The sequence below is a fragment of the Vulpes vulpes genome, chromosome 13 (genome assembly GCF_048418805.1).
Source record: "Vulpes vulpes isolate BD-2025 chromosome 13, VulVul3, whole genome shotgun sequence".
NCBI classification, from domain to species: Eukaryota; Metazoa; Chordata; class Mammalia; order Carnivora; family Canidae; genus Vulpes; species Vulpes vulpes.
In genome coordinates, this window is record NC_132792.1 from 120,476,172 (window position 1) to 120,497,547 (window position 21,376).

General features: G+C 41.8%; 1 protein-coding gene across 1 annotated transcript in view; it reads left to right on the forward strand.

The window, feature by feature from the left end:
- CNIH3 (cornichon family AMPA receptor auxiliary protein 3) overlaps positions 1 to 21,376 on the forward strand; it is a 215,471-nt gene that overhangs the window by 1,102 nt on the left and 192,993 nt on the right. The window contains exons 2-4 of the mRNA XM_072732665.1: positions 8,000 to 8,122; positions 8,562 to 8,636; positions 10,248 to 10,457. Of these exons, the coding sequence (XP_072588766.1) occupies positions 10,440 to 10,457 (18 nt within the window). The 5' untranslated portion in view covers positions 8,000 to 8,122; positions 8,562 to 8,636; positions 10,248 to 10,439. The remainder of the gene's footprint in view (positions 1 to 7,999; positions 8,123 to 8,561; positions 8,637 to 10,247; positions 10,458 to 21,376) is intronic.

Below are 21,376 nucleotides of genomic sequence, written 5' to 3' on the forward strand. Positions count from 1 at the left end.
AAATGCATGCTGTGTTTCCTGTGCTGCGCAGTATATGTTGTGGTGTGGGTCCCCCTGTTTCAGAGACTCTGCTTGATGAGAGAATGGCCAAGACAACTTCTTGAGGTCCCAGGAGCCTGAGGGTTCAGTGTTTACGTTTCCATCATCACTACGGAAATACTTGGTTCCGTTAGGGAGGGATGGAAGAGAGGAATCATAGATGGCCCCACAGCATGGCACCCTGGCTAAGCTATGGCTTTAAAAAGGTTTTATTAAAAAAAATAATAATAATAAAAATAAAAAGGTTTTATTATACAAGATCTATACATAAAAGTAGAACACTACACTTGACTCTTGAACTGTGCAAGTCCACAAGAAGTGGATTTTTTTCGATGAGTTGAGTACTGACCTGTGAATGGATTTTCTCTTATACATTTCTCTTTTTTTCTTATACATTTTTTAATAGCATTTTCTTCTCTCTAGTTTACTTTATTGTTAAGAATACAATGCATAATACATGTAACATCCACAATACGTGTTCATCGACTATGTTATCGGTGAGGCTTCTGGTCAGTGGTAGGCTATTAGCAGTTAAGTTTTTGGGGAGTCGAAGGTTATACATGGATTCTTGACTGTGGGGGGTCAGTGTCCCTAACCCCCATGTTATTCGAGGGTCACCTGTCCAGCTATATTAGCTATCAATTCATCTATTCTTATTTTACTGTTCTCCCTCTTCTGATTATTTTGAAGCAAATCCAAGATATTATTTTATTGATATATGTATACTTTAGTATATAGTTCTAAATGATAAGAAGTGTTGTTGAAAACATTGATATAAAGCCATCAATCATCTCACCTTAACAATTATTAAGTATCACCAAATATGCAGCTAATGACCAAATTCTCACAAATTCTTTTTTAACGGTTGGCTTGTGTGAAGCAAAATCCAATAAAGTCTACACATTAACTTTGGCTGATATATTTCTCAAGTCTTTTTTTAAGGAAACATTTTTAGGCAACTATAACAAATGGAGAAGAGTGTACAAATCCTTAAGTGTATAACTTAGTGAATTTTTTTTTTCCTGTGAGACCCCCACCCATGTCATGAAACAGAACATTGCCCGGACCGCAACAGCATCTTACTGTAGTTTTAATTTGCATTTTTCTGGTGACTAATCATGTTGAGCCCTTTTAAAATATTTTTTAGGGGAGAGGCACTGGGACAGTCTCTTCTATGAAGTGCCTTTTCAAGTCTTTTGCTTCTCCTTCCTTTTAAAATTGTTTCCTTTTTCTTATTGATTTGTGGAATTCTTTATGTAATCTGAATATGAGTGCTTTGTTGAATACATGTCCTGCAAGTTTCTTCTCCCACTGTGTGGTTTGCTTTTGCTTTTTTAATGGTGTCTTGATGAGTAGAAGTTCTTAATGAAATCCAGTTCATCAATTGTTCCCTTTATGGTTTGTGCTTTCTGTGTTCTACTTTAGAAGCCATTCTCTGTCCTCAAGGGCATGAAGATACTCTTCTAAGAGATCCTCTGGAAGTTTCAATGTCTTGCCTTTCCAGGGCATGTCTACAGTTCTAAAATTCAGGTTTTTTTGTTTGTTTGTTTGTTTGTTTTTAGTTTATTTAAATCACCTCTATACCTAATGTGAGGCTCAAACTCATGACCCCAAGACCAAGAATTGTTTTGCTATTCTGACTGAGCCAGCCAGGTACCCCTAAACTTTAGTTTCATGACTGGTATGAGGTAAGGGTCAACGCTCCTTTGTTTTTCCATGTTTATGTCCAGATGATCCAGCACCATTTTGAAAAGACCATTCCTTCCTCTCTGCCTTGCAGTGTGGCATCATTATCAAAAATTAGAGTACTGTGCACATGTGGATCTGTTTCTAAACCCTCTGTGTTCTATTGGTCCATTTGTGTATCTTTATGCTTTGCTGACAAAAGTTTCTGCTAATACCATACTGACTTAATTGCTGTAATTTTATAAGTTTTGCCATCTGGTAGTGGAAATCTTTCAACTGTGGTTTTCTTCTTCAAGATCGCCTTGGCTGGCCCTTTGCATTTCATAGGAAAAAATGGAGTCATCTTGTCAATTGCCACAAAAAATTGCTGAGATTTTGACTAGAACTGAATAAAATCCATAGATCAACTTGGAGAAAACAAATACATTTTATAATACTGAGCTTTTGTGCTTAGGAACATGGGATGCTTTCCCATTTACATAAGTCTTTAATTTTTCCTAGCAATGTTTCTGGATTCTCTGGATAGGCCCTGCACATATTTTATCAGATTTATTCCTATGTGTTGGATTTTTTTATGCCAATGTAAGTGGTATCATGTTTAAAATTTCATTTTCCTCTCCCTGTCCTCATGTTCAGATTATTGACAGGTGGTTCCTCATCAGAGGTAAATGAAAAGTCTGATATCAGAGCTATTTTTTAGTCTTGAACTTAGCATGTTTTTACAGCTTCTACTTGCTTTCCACTTATAAATAATTTAACAATACAACTGGTCTTTCATTCTTTTAAAGGATTGGACTCAAACTCTCCCTTTGGAGGAATTGGGAAGAGGGTGGCTCCAAAAATCTATTTAGGTGAGGAATGAAGGATTCTCCTGGGAAGAATCCATCTTAAGGGAGCGGGAGCCAGGCTGGACCTACTTGACCCTGTAACAAAGCCCTTCCCCAAGGGAGGGAGGCCGTGTGGTGGCTGTCACTCATTTGTCTTCTAGCCTGGGTGCCCACACTCCTGGCTTAGTCCTGGGAGGACAGTGTGCAGGAGGGAAGGCCACAGGTACAAAAATGTCAAGAACCCTTTCATTTTTATTATTTCTTTTTCAAATTTTTATTTCAATTCTAGTTAGTTAACTTATAGTTTAATACTGGTTTCAGGAGTAGAATTGAGTGATTCATCGTTTACTTATAACACTGGGTGCTCATCCTGACAGGTGCCCTCCTTCATGCACCTCCCCCATTCCTCCCCTCATCGGCCCTCAGTTTATTGTCTTTCTCTTATGGTTTGTTTCCCTCTCTCTCTCTTTCTCCACTCCTGTATGTTCATCTGTTTTGTTTGTAAGTAACCCTTTTAATGACAATTTCAGAAAACACTGGGCATAATCTCTGCTGCTTTGCGGCCCCTTTGGTGGCATATCACGAAAGGAGGGCATTGTTCCTTGCCTTATAGCAGAGGTCCTGTAGCTTTGGCACATTGTGGTGGGAGTGAGCACTGGCCTCCCCAGGGTCAGTGGGCCAGTGGGAGCAGTGGTGGTCAGAACATATAGGGTGAGGGCGGGAGAGCAGACATGAAGTGAGGACCCTGTTGTGTGCCTGGCACATGGCCACTGAGGTTTTCCTTGAAGACTGTGGGAAATAACTTGGGGTCGGGTGGGGGCTGCTTTAGAGGGGGCTTAAGTACCAGTTTAAGGTCAAGACACATGAAGCAGGTGAAATCATCATAATTTGATCATTCGATCCTTTACAGACTTAAGAAACCTTATATTGATTTGTTTTTTTAATTTTATCACCTTAAATTTCCTTGGAGTAAGTGGAACCATGGCTTCTGGTCTGTTTTTTCTCTGAGGTGACAGGCACATCTATATTTAGATCAATAGTCATGCTTCTGTGGTGATGGATCATGTGCCTCCAAACACGGCTGTGCATGGAAGTAATAACATGCGTATCTTTCTGAAGGGAGAGATCATCACCATTGTAGGTTTCAGGCACACACATCACAGGGACTTCTCTACAAACCTACTGATGAAGCAGGTGTGTGGGCAGTGGTGGCAGGGTGGAAGGTTCCCAGTGGGGCCAGTGTCCCTGAGCTCATGTCAGCAGACACACTCACACCCAGCCACATGTGGGCAGGGGAGCTTAGGACTTCATATGCCCCATACACAAGACCAGTAATTCTGTTGGGATTGCCTTGAACTCCATCCTTTCTCTCACTTTCCCGTGTCTGGCGTGTCACAAAGTTCCACGGATCCTACCTTTTAACAGCTCTCCATCTGTCTCCTCTTTTCTGTTTCTGCTGGGAGTTGCGATCCTGGATGTATTTGCACCTGGATGGACGATAACCTCCTGCATGTTTTGCACTTTTCTCATAGTTGCCTTTGCTGCTACCAGAATTGTCTTTGTTAACATCAAGCCATCATGTGGCTTCCCTCCTTAAAAATCCTTAGATGGCTCCCCCTGCTCAAGGATTAAAGTCCAGCATGCAGAGACTGATAGAAAGCTGAGAACTGGCACTTGCCTCTCTTTCCAGACACCGGGTTCCTCACACCTGCTCCTGGGACCCCTGGAACCTAGGCTCTGCTTCCAGACTCGTCACCTTGCCATGATGCCTTCCCCCCACCCTCTTCTCTCCTCTGCCCTTTGGCCAGCTCTTCACTTTGACATTGTCCTCACACTCATCTTGAGCAGACAGATCAATGCACTTCCATCAGCCTCATTGCGTTGCGCTGGATGCGTGTCAGTCTTCCCCGTTAGATGCGAGTCTGTGAGTTTTTCCCTCATTGCATCCCTGGGCGCCACAGGTACCTCACGGGCATCTGCCAGAGGCCTTCTTACCTCCAGCCAGCCATCTATCTGTTCCTTCAGCTAATACTTCCTGAGCATCTGCTCAATGCAAGGCACCATTCTAGCTACTGGAAATACTTGGCGGAGAGACACAAAATGCTTATTTCCATGGCACTCAGGTGCTAGTGAGAGAAGACAGGTGAGGAGGGTAGAAACAAATTGGAAGTAAATCAGGTGGTGGGAAGCAGAGAAGCAAAGTAGGGTTATATGACACAGCACGAAGGGGTAAATCCCAGAGAGAGCCCCTCTGAGGGGCGCCCTGAGGCTCTGAGACGGCAAGACCCACCTCTTGAAGATCAGGGAAGAGAGCATTCCAGGCCAGGATGCAGATAACAAAGGCCTCAGGGTAACAATAAGCTGACTTAGAATAAGCACTGGTGACCTAAAGCCAGGGCGGTCATGGGGCACATGGCAAAGTAGAGAGGCCATGGCTGGTTTTGGAGTCAAAGGTAATTCATTCTTTGAGACATACTGGATACTTGCTGGCAGCTACCAATAGGAATGACAGACCCTGTTCACAACCAATGAATGGACCCAAGCACCTAGGAAAGTGGGTGTGGAATCCCCTCCCTGCGTCACTGGGAGCCCAGCTGTTTGTGTCAACATGACCTGTGTGCAGGAGCTGCTCTGTTTTTTACCTGTTGATAAAAATTTTAAAAAACATTTTATTTGAATTCAATTAATTTACATATAACACATTGTTGGTTTCAGAGGTAGAGGTCAGTGCTTCATCAGTCTTACATAACACCCGGTGCTCATCATATCATGTGCCCTCTATGCCCATCACCCAGTGACCCCGTCCCCCTACCTTCACCCCTTCAGTGACCCTCAGTCTGTTTCCTGTGATTAAGAGCCTCTTAGAATTTGTTTCCCTCTCTGATTTTGTCTTGTTTTATTTTTTCCTCTCTTCCCCTATGATCCTGTTTTGTTTCTTAAATTCCACGTATCAGTGAGATCATCCAATAATCGCCTTTCTCTGATTATTTCATCCTTTCTGATGGCTGAGTGGTATTCCATTGTGTATACACACCATGTCTAACTTATCCATTCACCTGTTGATGGACGTCTGGGCTCTCTCCACAGTTGGGCTCATGTAGGCATTGCTGGAGGTGCTCACTTGTAATTTCTGTTCTTAGGGCCTTCATTTTGCCCAAGGCACACACGTAACATAACCACAAGAATGTGACTACTCTTCTTTGGACTGAAATATGCCTATTTTTAACCCTTGCAGTGGGAAGGCCCTTAGTTTACTCCTTTGTCATTATTCTCCAGCTTAGTATTTTCTTTTTCTTTTTTTTTTTTTTTAAGATTTTATTTATTCATGGGAGAGAGAGACAGAGAGAGAGAGAGAGAGAGAGAGAGAGAGACGCAGAGACATAAGTAGAGGGAGAAGCAGGCTCTTTGCAGGAGCCTGTTGTGGGACTTGATCCTGGTCCCTTGAATCAGGCCCGAGTCAAAGGCAGACGCTCAACTGCTGAACCACCCAGGCGTCCCAGCTTAATATTTTCTTACTCCCTTCCTGCATCCCCTGAAGAGAAGTTGCAGGGTGGGAAACTGCATGGTTTAGCATGGGGCGAGCTGTCTGCTCCTGTCCATGCAGGGCCGTGGCTGAGGGTCCAGTAACCAGGGCTGCCCTGAGGACACCGCTGATGCAGAAGGCCTTGCTGTAGCAGCTATGAGTCTCATCGCAGGAAGGCTGAGTGTGAACTTAAGAAGCGGGACTCGTGGCTCAGACCAGCCCATTGGGCAGCTTTGTTTTCTAACTCAAAATGTCTCCTGAAAACCCTGAGTTTCCAGACCCATGCTAGTTCTATCTGGTAGAGAGGTGCTCCCCACCACAGCCATGATATGCCAGAGGAGAGCCACACTTTATTGTCCCTGGCGGGTGGGTGGTTCTCAGGAGATCACACCCAGAGGAAGGCTCACATTCCTGTGCTTATACAGACCAAGTGGCTTGGCCACACCAACGCCACATCTCGACCTGTGACGCCATAGACCCTGCTGTGTGATACACTGATCTCTTTGTGGGTGTTTCTCATTTAATTATGTTCCTGGTGATTCTTGTGGAAATTGACCATCTAGAAAACTTATGTAACTGTACAGTATCATAATTCAGTATCAAAAGAAATTTGGACCTCAAGGTGTCAGAAACCTACAATGGCCAGGTGTCTTGCCTAGCGGTTGGATCAAGGTCTAATAGCCTCATGTTCCTGACTTCTAGGGCAGGTCTGTTCCCAGTCTGTTTAATGACTGCCTTTGTCATTAAAGGGGAGGTAGCAAACTGGGGACCTGAGATTGGTCATTTTTTTTAAGCTAATAGTCCATATTTAAACACTGGGAGATTACATGCAAGGATCTGGATTTCTGGTTTCTTTGCAAAGTGCTGAGCCCATGCTTCTGCAAGACTAATGGTTGGCGTTTTTTTTTTTTTTTTTTTTTTTTTTAATGGTTGGCGTTAATGGTGGCTTCTGCTTTTATTCAGGTGATGTGCGTTCCAGCTCAGCTTGGTGTGCATTGCTCTCTGCATCCTCCCGAATGTCAAAGTTGATGGCCAGCTGCCATTTAGGGTCAAACTTGTGGTGTCATATCTCTGATAGTAGAATTAGGAACTAAGTGAACTCTCATATCCATGTCTCTGTCAGACATGGGCTGTATTTCAAGACAAATGGGTATTCCAAAATTAAAGTGTTTCAGGGCCAGAAGAATACAGTTCAAGATGATCTTATGGGACAGACCTATTGGCACCTGTAGGCATTGGAAGTTACAACTCTTGATACCATTGTAATCAGAGGAGCTTTGGGTATGTCTTTTCACTGGGAGGTTGCAGTGTATCTTTGACAAGTTTTGAAAGGAGATTTTCATGGAGAAAGTGGAACAAGAAGAGGACATGGGACCCTTCTCTCCCCTCACCCCACAGCAGAGCTACTAAAAGGAAGATTAGTTTGTTTAGATCATGAGTGAACTTGTTCAAAAGACTGTGCTTTGGGAACTCTTCACATAGACTTTCGGCAGAATTAGCTCCATCCGTTCCACTGTCCATCCTGGCAGCAGAGCTACTGGGGGAGTCAGAGCTGAGGGCTCCTCTGCCATTTGCTGATGAGACACTGATGTTGCCTCAAAGACATACACTGTATTACTTGGAGAAATAAATTGCAAATAAGCAACACCCAGAACGCACCACACTTATGATTCCCTGAACAAAAGGTGGCATGCTTTACCTATCCTGTACGCAGGGCCGCTGACGGGCTCACTCCTGCTCGTGACCTTCTTTCTGGTCTCTGCCTCCACTGTCCTTGAACTCCACCAACTAATATTTCTTTTGTGAAGCGGAGGCTCCATAAAGGTTAAAAATAATTCAGCTATATTGTGCTGCACATAATTGAAATGTCATGAGCCATCTAGAGAGCAGGAGAACCAGTTCTCTCTTGTTTCTATTGGTTTAGACTGTTGACTCTTCTGGTGCCCGTCCCTGACGCTTGGGCCGGGAGACATGCTGAGGAATGCTTCCTCTGGGGTTTCGACCGGCACGGCTATTTGTCATGGCCTCAGAAGCTGCTTGGCTACAGGTAAGGATGGCTGCCCTTATGGGAGGGATAATTATAGTCAGTGACCTGAGCTTGTAGCTTGGCCTTACTCTGCACCCAAACTGCACCCAAGCTCAGGTGTGATTCAGGAAGTCATCTGTTTTTGTGTGTTCATGTGGATGATTTCCTTACCTGCTTTATGGAAGGGGAACAGCCTCGGGGACACCAGGCTGAGTACAGGGCTTGGAGGTGGAGACTCTGTAAAGGAACGATTAAGTAGAGGGAGGAGTCATGGTCATTAGGGTACCAGACACCTGGCAAAACTGAGCACAACCGCCCACCTCCTCCCTGACTCACCCCCAAAGCATGATTGACCTGGAGGGTGTGTGTCGTAAGCAGGTATTTGATTCAGCGATGCGGGTGGGGGCCTGAACCCCATCCCTTCCCACCCCTGAGACTCCATTGGTTACTTTTTTCCCAGAGACTTGGAAGCTTGGGGATCTCAAGATACACCTTGACCAGTGGAGTCTGTCTGAGCCTTGTGTAACCTTGTCACGTGAGTGGCCCGACCAAGTAGAATGAGTGATTAATAGCTAGACTTATCAGGGGCCTGGGAGGCTCTTTGACTTACCAGGATTATCCAGGAGTTACCGAGTTACAGTGCCTGGAGGGGAGGCCTCATTAACCTGGCTTCCTTGAGGTAGACGGACCCAGAGCAGATTAGGGGGCTGTGCAAAGGCCCCTTCCCTTGGCTCAGAGAGACTGCTCCCTTTGCCATGATCAAGGGGGTGGTCTGGTCAGCATTATAGAGATTCTTTCAGTACCATACCTCTTATATCATATGTCATAGGGTAATGGAAAAACTCCTCAATGGCCAGACCAGTGTTGGCCACATCAAAGCAACGGCTGTTATACCAGTCATGGTAAATGAATGTGGGTCCCAATATAGACATTGTTTTATCCTTCTTTCTTTTTAAATAAAGCATTTGGCTTGTATATTGTGCTTGAAACATGGAGTATCAACACACACAGTCATATCTGAATATAAATGCTACCTATGTTTTGATGATAATTGCCATTTTTATTGTGTGTATGGCAGCACAGGTGTATTATTTTAAGTGATATATGTGAATGTAAGGTGTACAGTGAGTTAAATAATTACTGTTGCTTCCTGTGACCTGTGTAGGATGTACCAGTTTAGTGGATGAGGTCATTCAAAACACAGAAAAAAGTCGCCTTCACCTGCCTGTCAGAATGCATGGAAATCACAAATCTGGGGTCATACCTGGATATCGAGAACATCGTCTGGGAGCATTGAACCCTTCCTACCCCTCCCTCTCTGTACCCCGCCTCCCACCTGCTCCCACATGTGGCACTATTCTACGTAGGAAAGCTCCATCCCTGAGCAGTGGGACTAGACCCTGTGGGAACCCTTCCCTGGACCCCTGGCCAGAAATGGGATATGGCCCAGGAAGCAGCCCATACTCATGCTAGCTGGCACATGTGACAAGGACCCCATCCGTCCCTTGGACACTCTGCAACGGTGCCCTCTTGGGGAGGAGTCTATCCCTCTGCAGCCATGGTCACTGTGCCCCTTGACCCCATTAGTGTTGTACCTGCTTCCACACCCCTCTAGTGATCAGGAGTTACAGGGTGAGGCTTGCGGGGGCCCTGCCTGGAGCCCCTTGCAGCGAGTCCACTGTCCCTGAGTGTGGTGGCAGGTATACTGCAGGAGGAGCAGTGTTTCCACCCCCATGCCTGAGGTCTGCTCCAGCAGGGCGACGGTTTCCTAGGTCAGTGGCTCCAGACAAGGCCAGGCCAGCACGGTGAGGGGCTCAAGTGGCAGTGACCCAGAGGCCATGACCTGAGGCTAAATCGATCGGAGGAGGGCCGCGTACAGACCAGGATGGCTGTGGCCGATCCCTCCCCTGTGTATACTCCTCTGAGCTCACCCTTCTCAGCTCTCCAGCTAGGTGGGGAGGTGGCCCTGGCTTCTAGAAGTGCCTCACAGCTGTGGGAGGCCCGCCTCATGCTTCCCAAGGGAATCCCACAGTGTTTCAGCAGCTTCTGGAAGGATCCAAGGCTACCCAACTGAATGGGAATCTGTGCTCTGAGAAGTTAATTGGCTTTTGCAGCAATCCTTACTCCCCCCTCCCTTCCTTCGTAGGAGACGAAATATTGGGCCAAAGGGCCAAAGGATGCCAGGTGGGCGTCTTGGTGCCATTCCCAGCGAGACTGTTCCTGAAGCTTCCCAGTCCAAGTGTGGGAATTCCGTTGGTGGTTCTGACACCTGGTGGCCATACTGGAGACTGCACCTGGGCCAGCGGCTCCCTGTGGCTTGGATCCTTCCCTACTTTTAATGTCAACAATGCAAGAGGTAGTTCAGACGTTAGTTGTTTTTAATTGAAGTATTTATAAGTAACGTTCCCTGGCAAATACATTTGGACAGAAAATATATGCAAAGATGTCCCAGAACTGTGTAAGGAGCGCCTCCAGTCTGGGGAAGAGGGGACTTCTTTTTCTTTATACCTTTTACTTCTCTCTGAAATCTGTTTTAAATGAAAAGGAATGTATTAGTTTATTACTTGTCACTGAAGTACCACTGGGGCAGGAGACCTGGAGGGTGGGGTGTTCCCGGGGACCCCAGCCCCTTCTCCTGTGTTCACACACTTCGAGTGAGCATGGTGTGGCCGGATCCACTCTGACTTTGATCATGATGGTGGCCCCACCGGGTGGGAGCTGGTCCTGGAGCAGGTGCCTGGCCCCCAGGGGTGAGCTCAGTGCAGGGGTTCCAGGGGACGAGCCACGCCCTCACTCAGGTCCCTGGTGCCTCCCAGATGCCCCCATGGGTTCCAGCTCAGGGAGCAGGCCCCAGGTGGTTGTGGCCTGTGGCTGGCCGGCGTGGGAGCCAAGTCTGCTGAGAACCAGCACCTCCTGATGCCTTCTGCTGTCTGATCCCAGCATGTACTTCCCCAGTCAGCAGGCCCTGGGTGATGACATACTTACCCTTTAAGACTGGTTGAGCACCACCACTGTTGGCGTGTGTGCTCTGGGACAGCAGACACCCTTGCTTGACTGTGCCCCTGAACCCAGCTCTCCACTGGCAGCCCACAAACCCCGGGTGCTGAGTAGCCTGGAGCAATGGGCAGGGTTATCAGGGCCAGAGCCTCAGCTGGATCCACACAGAGGGGAGCGCCTTCCCACCCTTGCCCTGAAGGATGGGACTGAACACGGCTGTGGAGCTCCTTGGCACCCATTCTTCAGGGGGAGAAAATTGTAGCAACATGCTCAATTGTTGGTCCTTTGACCCAGAGGACATGTTTCAACTCCAGGGATTGGTTCTTTTAGGGTACACCCTTGAGGGTACAAGATAGCATGTGTGCCATCCCAGGATTGGTTCCAGTGACCACCATCTTTTTGACTCCAAATAGCCGGGCACCTGACCCGCTGCTCATTGCCCTCTTCCTCCTTTGAGCAGCACCACTGTTGCCTTGTGGGACAATCAGAGCTCCTCCCTTTGCCTCTTCTCCTTCCCGCTCCTGCTGGCTGGATCACAGTTCCCTAGCAGACATCATGTAACTGTGGGGATGGAGGCCATGTGCCTGCGGAGACAGCAGGAGGCTGAGACCCTGAAGACTTTGCAGAGCTGCCACACAGCTCTCCACTCTTTACCTCTAGTCTCCAGTAAAGTGGAAGAGTAAAGCCATATACGTCAGTGGTGGAGTTTCCTGTTACACGAAGCCAAACTTCATTTAACAGATGCAGGGACCCTCAGTGATGCCCACTATGGCATGGAAGCAGGTTGCTCTAATAAAGAACAGAATCACACCACTCGAATCTCTGGTAGGACTCTGTGTACGTAGAAAAATAGATCTGTGTGCGTTATTGTTCAGAGAACTATTGAATTATATAAATGTTCTCACCATGGGGCTGGGGTAGAGCTGGACTTTTCTTTTTTCTTTTTTAATATATTTTATTTATTTATTCATGAGAGAGAGAGAGAGAGAGGCAGAAACACAGGCAGAAGGAGAAGCAGGCTCCATGCACCAGGAGCCCGATGCGGGACTTGATCTGGGGTCTCCAGGATCGCGCCCTGGGCCGAAGGCAGGTGCCAAACCGCTGTGCTACCCAGGGATCCCCGAGCTGGACTTTTCATAAGTGCGCCAAGGTGTCTCTCAGCTTCTGTTTAAATATGGGGGGTGAGTGGGGAAGAGGTGTGTGAGGGTGCAAAGGGCAGGGGCAGGCTGCTCTGATCATCTTGGTAAAGTTGCATTTGGAGCTTGCAGAAAGCCCTGGTCCTAGGCTCTGGAAAAGCTTACTTGTGTTCCCTGCACAGGGGTGCTGGAGCTTGTTCCAGTTGTAGGACCCAGGTCTTCCTTGATCCTGGGGTCACCTTTTGTTAAAAACAGCTTTATTGATGGGGTGCCTGGGGGGCTCAGTTAGTTGAGCATCTGACTCCTGGTTTCAGCCCAAGTCGTGATCTCAGGGTTGTGAGATTGAGCCCTGTGTCACACTCTGTCCTCAGTCTGCTGAGGAGTCTGCTGGAGAGTCTCTCTCCCTCTGCCCATCCTGTGCTCTCTCTCCCTTTATTTCTCTCTAAAAGACAACCCCCCCCAAACCCCATATAACTTTACTGACATAGACTCAACTGCACACATTCAAAGTAGTGAATTTGATGTTTTGCCATGTGTTTACATCTGAGAAACTCAACCAGGATCAATCCAGTAAATGTGTCCATCACCCCCCACATTTCACTATGTCACTATGGATTATTTGCATTCTTAAAATTTTTTGCAAATGGAATGGCATAGCATGTATTCTTTTTGTTTTTTGTTTTTGGTTTGGTATCATTCAGCATAATTTTTTTTTTAAGATTCATCTATCCTTTTGTATATATCAGTTCTTTCCTTTTTATTGTGGAATAACATTCCATTGATATTGTTGTAGATGCACCACAATGTCTATGCAGCTGTTCATGCATGTTTAGATAATTTCTGGGATTGGCTCTTAGAGCTGTTGAAAGCAGTTGTGTACAGGACTCTGAACTACTTGGGGATCTATCAAGGAGTAGAGTGGCTGGGTCATATGGTAGGAATATGCTTCACTTTTTCCCCCCTAATCAGATATTCTTATTATACTTACACTCTTATCCTTATTCATTGTGTATTTTGAACAGAAGATGTTTAGTACAGACTTATCTGAGTCATCAGACATTTTGAAGAGAAGATGATTTCATAGCCCTTTTACTCCCTTTTATCCATGGGAAGATAATCGTGCCAATATTCTATAGAAAAATATCCACACAGAAGGTACTCCTGCTTTTCTTGTGTTACCACCAATTTGCATTCACAAGTAAAAGAAAACTAATAAATGTATATGTACATGTTTGTTTTTGAATATATACGTTTTCCTCACATGTATGTGTCTTCCAAATGATCACATAAATAATTTATTCTCTCAGTTGGACTGGAGTCCAACTCAGTCTTTAATTTTTAAAACATTTAATTTTTAAAACACTTATCAAGTTTTAAATTTTAAGACATTTATCAATATTTTAATGAACATGCCACAAAATTCACCCACTGAAAGTGTACAATTCCATGGTGGTTTTTTTTAGTATGTTTAGAGAGTCACGCAGCTGCCACCACTCTCTTGAGTTTAGAACACTCAACATGAAAGAAACTGTGTGTCTGAAAAGAAACTTTTTCATCCCCCCAGTCTCCCCAGTCTCTCCGGGTTGTGCTTCACCACTAATGATGTACTTCCTGTTTCTCTGTATTGCCATTTCTGGACATTTCATGGACATGGAATCACATGCTCACCCAACCGTAGTGTATGTTAGGATTCACTCCTGGTGTCGTACAGTCTATGTTTTTTTCCCCTTAATTTTTATTTTACTTGAGTTTAGTTGACATACAGTGTTCATTCTGTGGTTTTGACAAGTGTATAATGACACGTGTCCACCGTTACAGTATCGTTCAAAATAGTTTCATGGCCCTAAAAATCCTCTGTGTTCTGCTTAGCTTTGTGAAAAGCTGCCCAACTGTTTTACAGAGTGGTTGTACCATTTTACATTTCTGATGGTAGTGTGGGGGTTCCAGTTCCTTCAAATCCTTCTCAACACTTGGGATGGTCAGTCTTTTCAATTTTAGCCGTTTCAGTAGGTGTGTTGTGGGATCTCACTGTGGCTTTGCATTTCCCTGGATACATCTTTTTGTTTGCTCATTTGCCCTCTATGTACCTTCCTTGGTGTACTCTCTGTTCAAATCTTTTGCCCATTTAAAAAATTGTGTTGTTTTCTTGTTATTAATTTTTCAGAGTTCTTTAGTAGTGTGAATACACATCCTTTATCAGATACATGCTTTGCCCATTGGTTTCTCTCAGCTTATAAGTTGTCTTCATTCTCTTAGGAGCTAAGTTTTAAAATTTGATTAAGTTCACCTTATCAATTTTTCTTTTTAGGGATCAAGTTTTGGTGTCATATCTAAGTGATCTTTGCTGGCCCCAACATCAGAAAATTTTTCTCCAATATTTTCTTCTAGAAGTTGTATAGTTTTAGGCTATACATTTAGGTCTGTTACTCCATGTTGTGTATGGTGCCAGGTATGAACTGGAATTCATTGTTTTTGTATATGGGTGTCAAGTCAATTCAGCACCATCCTTGCTTCACTGACTGCCTTCATACCTTTGTCAAAAACTGGTTGTCCGTGTATGTTTAGATATATTTCTATGTTCTCTCTTCTGTCTCATTCATCTATTTGCTTATTTACAACAAATCAAACTTTTGATTCCTATAGCCTTTAAATAAATCTTGAAGTCAGGTAGTGTGAGTCCTCCAACTTTGTTATTTTTTTTTTTAAATAGTTGTTCTGGCTATTTTAAGCTCTTTATATTTTCATACAAATTTAAAAATCAGCCTGCCAGTTTATGCAGAAAATCCCACAGGAATCTCTACTGGGATTACATTGAATCTGTAGAACAATTTGGGAAAAACTAATGTCTTAGCAATATTGAGTTTTCTGACTCAAGAAAAATGCATATTTCTCTCCCTTTTTAAAAAGCTCTTTTTAAATTTCCTTTGGCAATATTTTGTAGTTTTCAGTGTACCTGTTTGTGTACTTTTTGTCATATTTATCCCTAATTTACTTTTTTGATATTGTTGTAAATAGTATTATTGTTAAAGATTTCAACTTCTTATTTTGTGTTGGTAGTATATAGGGTATAACTGATTTGTTATATTGATCTTGTGTTCTGCAAACTTACTATATTCACTAGTTCTAGTAGCTTTTTTTGTAGATTACATCACATTCTCTGCTTAGATGATCATATAGTTTGTGACTAAAGGCAGTTTTATACTTTCCTTTCCAATATTGATGCCTTTTATTTCTTTTTCTCACTTGATTGCACAGAAATAATGAGAATAGATGTCCTCGTGTTATTCCTGATCTTGGGGAAAAGTGTTCAGTGTCTCACCACTGAGTATGATGTTGGCTATATAGGCTTTTCATAGATGCTCTTTATCAGGTTGAGGAAGTGCCTTTCTATTCCTAGTTCATTGAATCATTTTACCATGAAAAGGTGTTGGATTTTATCAAATGCATTTTCTGCATGTGAGATGATCACATGGTGTTTCTTAATATCTTGTTAGCTGAATGACTTACATTCATTTTCAAACGTTAAACTGAGGCTGCATTCCTGGGATAAACCATACTTAGTCATAATGTATTAACCTCTTAACAATTGTTGGATTCAATTTACTAAAAATTGTGTTTAAAATTTTTGTATCCATATTTATGATGATTGGTATGTAGTTTCTTGTTTTATAATGTTTTTGGCTTTGGTATCGGAGAAGTGCTAGCTCAGAATGAATTGGGAAGTATTCTCTCTTCAGCTTTCTGAAAAACTGTGTAGTATGGTATTACTTTTTCTTAAATGTTTGGTAGAATTCATCAGTAAAGGTATCTGGGCTAGGAGCTTTGTGGGAAAAATTTAACCATAAATTTGATGTCTTTAATAGATATAGGTCTATTCGAGTTATTTATTTCTTCTTGAATGAGCTTTGGTAATTTGCATCTTGCAAACAGTTGTTCACTTTATCTAAGTTGTCAAATTTACAGGCATAAAGTTGTTCATAATATTCTCTTATTATCTTATTAGTATCTGTAGAGTCTGTAGTGATTTTACTTACTTGTCTCATTCCTGATATTGCTAATTTGTATCTTCTCTCTTTTTTTCTGATCAGTCTGGCTCGACGTTTAGTAATTTTACTGATATTCTCAAAGGGCGACCTTTAGGTTTCATTGATTTTGTTGTATGTTGTATGTTGTTTTTCTGTTTCATTGATTTCCTCTTTGATCTTTATTATTTCTTGTGTTCTACTTACTTTGGTTTCATTTCTTCATCTTTTTCTAGTTTCATACAGTAGGAACTAAGGTTACTGATTTGAGACCTTTCTTCTATTCTAATATAGGTAGGTGATCAGTGCTATAAATTTCCCTGTAAGAACTGCTTTATCAGAATCCCACAAACTCTGATATGTTGTATTTTCATTTTCATCTTGTTAAAAGCACTTTCTAATTTTCCTTTTGATTTCTTCTTTGACCCCTGGGTTACTTAGAGGTGTGCTATATAATTTCCAAATATTTCAAGATTTTTCCAGACATCTTTCTGTTAATTGATTTCTAATTTAATTCCTTATGACCACAGAACATACTTTGTGTGAGTTAGGTGCTTTTACATGTATTGAGACATATTTTATGGCCCAGAATATGGCCCATCCTGGTAAATGTTCCATGTGCCCTTAAATGTATTTTGTTCCTGTTGGAGACAGGTTCTTCATATGGTTTGATTTAATTTTGTCGTTTATATTTGTTTCCTATTAGTCTCATCTATTCTTTATTCCCCCTTTCCTCTTTTGCTGCCTTCTTTTGGATGGAATATTTTCTGTGTTTCCTTTTATCTTCTATGATGGGTTGTTAGTTATAGCTCTTCACCCTGCTCTTTTAGTGTTTGCAGTCGGGTTTATAGTATCATCTTTAACTCATCAGCATGACTTCAAGTTATATTAGGCAACTCTAAGTGTAGTGTAAGAGCTTATACTGTATACCTACACTTTTCTCCTCGTTTTTATGCCATTGCTCTCATATGTTTTTCTTATATATTTGCTATAAAGCCTAGGCTATATTATTGTTTTTATGTTAAACAGTGAATTTCTTTTTGACTTTTTATTTTGAAATAATTATAGATTCACAGGAATTTGCAGAGAAATGTATGGGAAGGTCCTGTGTACCTTTACCCCGTCTCCTTTGGTTTTGATCTCTTGTATAGCTATAGGACGGTATCAAAACCAGGAAACTGGCATTGGTACAACTCAGAGTTTATTCAGATTTCATCAGCTATACATGTATTCATTTATGTACATGTGTGTATATGTATTTGTGCAATTTTACTTCTTGTGTGGCTTTGTGTAATTGTCACCACAAGTGAGATATAGTATCTTTTATTATCACAAGGCTCCCTTGTACCTTATAGTCAATCTGTCCCCCTTCCTCTTATCCATGACATCTGGCAATCACTAACCTGTTCTCCATTTTCATATTATAGTTGTTCTAAGAGCATTATATAAATGGAATATTTTACATAGTATTATGCAGTATATAGTCTTTTGCTCTCCCTTGAGACCAGTCCAAGGTTTCATTGCATGAACAGTTGTTTCCTTTTAATTGTTCACTAGTATTCCGTGGTTTGGATGTACAATTTATTTAATCATTTACATGTCAAAGGATATTTGTGTCAAGTCTAGTTTTTGGCTATTACAAGTAAAGTTGCTGTGGACATTCATGTATAGGTTTTTGAGTGTTGTAGGTTTTTGTTTGGCTGGGATAAATAGCCAAGAGTGCTAATGCTGGGTTGCATGGTAAGTGCATTTTTAGTTTTAGAAGAAAATGCCAAATTATTTTCCAGAGTGGCTATAACCTTTTGTATTCCTACCAGCAGTCTATGGTTGATCCAGTTTTTTCACATTCTTGCCAGCATTGGGATTTTTTACTTTATGGATTGTTTTTAAAGATTTATTTTATTCATGCATCTGAGAGAGAGAGAGAGAGATAGAGAGAGAGAGAGAGAGAGAGCATGAGTGGAGAGAGGGGAAGAAGGAGAGAGAGAGAATCTTAAGCAGACTCCCCACTGGATATGGAGCCTGACTTGGGGCTCCATCTCATGACCCTGAGATCATGGCCTGAGCTGAAACCAAGAGTCAGACGCTTAACCTACTGAGCACCCAGGTGCCCCTATTTTGGGGTTTTAATGTACATTTCTCTAGTTGCTGATGTTTGACATTGGGTCATTTGCTTACTTGCCACCTGTTTATTCTCTTCATTGACATGTCCTCAGCCCACTTTCTAATTGTATTATTTGCTTTGGTGCTATTAGGTTTTGAGAATTATTTATGCATTCTAGACACCAAGTCCTTTGGTAGGTATGTGGTTTGTGAACATTTTGTTCCAGTCTATAATTTGTGTTTTTGTTTTCTTGACAGGGCTTTTCACAGAGCAAAAGATTTTAGTTTTTAAGAGGTCCAATTTGTCAAGTCTTCCTTTTTTTAGATCATATTTTTAATGTCAAGTCTAAGCTCTTTTCCTTATCTAAGGTCTTCAAGATTTTCTCCTATTTTTTTCTTTTCTAAAATTTCGTAATTTTACATTTGAATTGATGCATTTGAGTTAATTTTTGTAAGAGGTGTTAAGCTTTGATTGAGGTTCTTTTTTTAAAGATTATTTATATAAATAAATTTATGTATGTATTTATGTATTTGAGAGAGAGAGAGAGAGAGCAAGCACAGAGGGAGAGAGAGAAGGGAGGATCCTGACTGAGCAGGGAGCCTAATGCAGGACTTGATCCCAGGACCCTGGGATCACAACCTGAGCTGAAGGGAAATGCTTAATCGACTGAGCTACTTAAACACTCTGCTTTAGTTGCAGTCTTGTATTGTCTTTTCTTTTCTCCAATTGACTTTCTCTTTATCACCAGTTTTGAGCACATGAATATGATGTGCTTGGGTGTAGTCTTCATGCTGCATGTATTGGGGTACATAGAGCTTCTTGTATCTGTGGCTTTATAGTTTTCTGTACAATTTGGAAAAATTTCAGCCATTATTTCTTCAAATATATATTTTTTATGTCCCCATGCCTCCACTCTTGGGGGATTCTAATTATGTGTGTATGAGGCTGCTTGACGTTGACCCACAGCTCACTGAAGATTTTATGTGTTTAAATTTTTATTCTCTTTCTGTTTCCTTTTTAATAGCTTCTATTGCTATATCTTCAAATTCACTAATATTTTCTTTTGCAATACCTATTTTGCCATTCTGTCTCATCTATTTTTTATTTCAGATAATGTAGTTTTTATCTATAGAAGTTTTTTTTAAGGAATTGTTTAGATATTGGTTGGTATTTTACTTTTTTCAGCTTTATTAAGGTATAATTGACAAATAAAATGGTAAGATATTTAAGTGATGGTTTGATATTATATACATTGTAATGAAAGGGTTTCTCCCATTTAGTTAATTACCATACCCATCAAATCACATATTCATCTTTTTGTGTGTTTATGTAAACATTTAAGTTCTACTCTTAGCAAATTTCAATCATATAACACAGTATTATCAACTGTAGTCACCATATTATGCATTAGTTCCTCAGTACCTATTCATCCTATAGCTGAAAGCTTATACCCTTTTGCCAACCCTTCTATTGCCTTCCCGTGGCAACCACTTTTCTATTCTGTTTCTATAAACTTGACTTTTTTTTTGGTTATTATTTTTTTATTTCACATATAAGTGATATCACGTAGTATTTCTTTTTGTCTGGCTTATTTCACTTAGTGTAGTGTCATCGAGTTCCATGATGTCACAAATGTCAGAATTTCTTATGGCTTAAGGACATTCCATTGTGTACAGGTATGTGTGTGTGTACACATCTTTATCCATTGTGTGTGTGTGTGCACATCTTTATCCATGCATCCCTTGATGGACACTTAGGTTGTTTCCATATCTTGATGGTTGTTGAGTAATGCTTCAGTGAACATGGGGGTGGAAATATCTCTTTTTACATATCCTGTTTACATTTACTTTGGATATATAACCAGAAGTGAAATTGCTGGATCATATGGCATTGCCATTTTTAATTTTTTGAGGAACCTCCATACTGTTTTCTTAAAGATTTTATTTTTTTATAAAAAAAATAAACACAGAGAGACACAGAGAGAGAGAGAGTGCATGAGCACAAACGGGGAGGGGCAGAGCAAGAAAGAGAAGCAAACTCCACACTCAGCATGGAGCCTGATGTGGGGCCCAATCTCAGGACTATGGGATCGTGACCCAAGCCAAAGGCAGACACTTAACTGATGGAGTCCCCTAGGCGCCCCCTCCATACTGTTTTCTATAGTGGTTGCACCAATTTACATTCCTATCAACAATGCACAAGCTTTTTGGTTTATTGTAATCCCATTTATTTATTTATTTTTGCTTTTGTTGTTTTTGGTATCAAATCCAAAACTCATCACCAAGACGAATGTCAAGGAGTTTGCCTGTTTTCTTCTAGGAGTTTTATAGTTTCAGGTCTGAGATTTACTTATTTATTATATATATATATATATTAAGATTTTATTTATTTACTCATGAGAGACACAGAGAGAGAGAGAGAGAGAGAGAAAGAGAGAGAGAGGCAGAGACACAGGTAGAGGGAGAAGCAGGCTCCACGTAGAGAGCCCGATGTGGGACTTGATCCTGGGTCTCCAGGATCACACCCTGGGCCAAGGCGGCACTAAACCGCTGAGCCACCCAGGCTGCCCCAGGTCTGAAATTTAAGTCTTCAATTGATTTTGAGTTGATTTTTGTATATGGTGTAAGACTAGGGTTCAATTTTATTATTTTGCTTGTAGCTGTCCAATTTTCCCAGCACCATTGATTGGAGAGACTGACTTTTCCCCATTGTATATTCTTGGCTCCTTTGTCATAAATTAGTTGACCAAATATGTATGGGCTTATTTTTGAGCTCTCTGTTCTGTTCTATTTCTCTGAGATCATGGCCTGAGCTGAAACCATATTATTATCTTATATTGTCTATAAGTTTTATAAGAGTCTTTGAGAAGTATGTCTCATGTGTCCACTTAAATTTTGAATACATATAATACAATTATATTTTTATGTTTCTTCTGTTAATTATAATGTTGGGGGCTATCAGTTCTGGGTCAGTTTATTTTGATTGATCATTCTCTTTGTTAAGAATGATTTTCCTA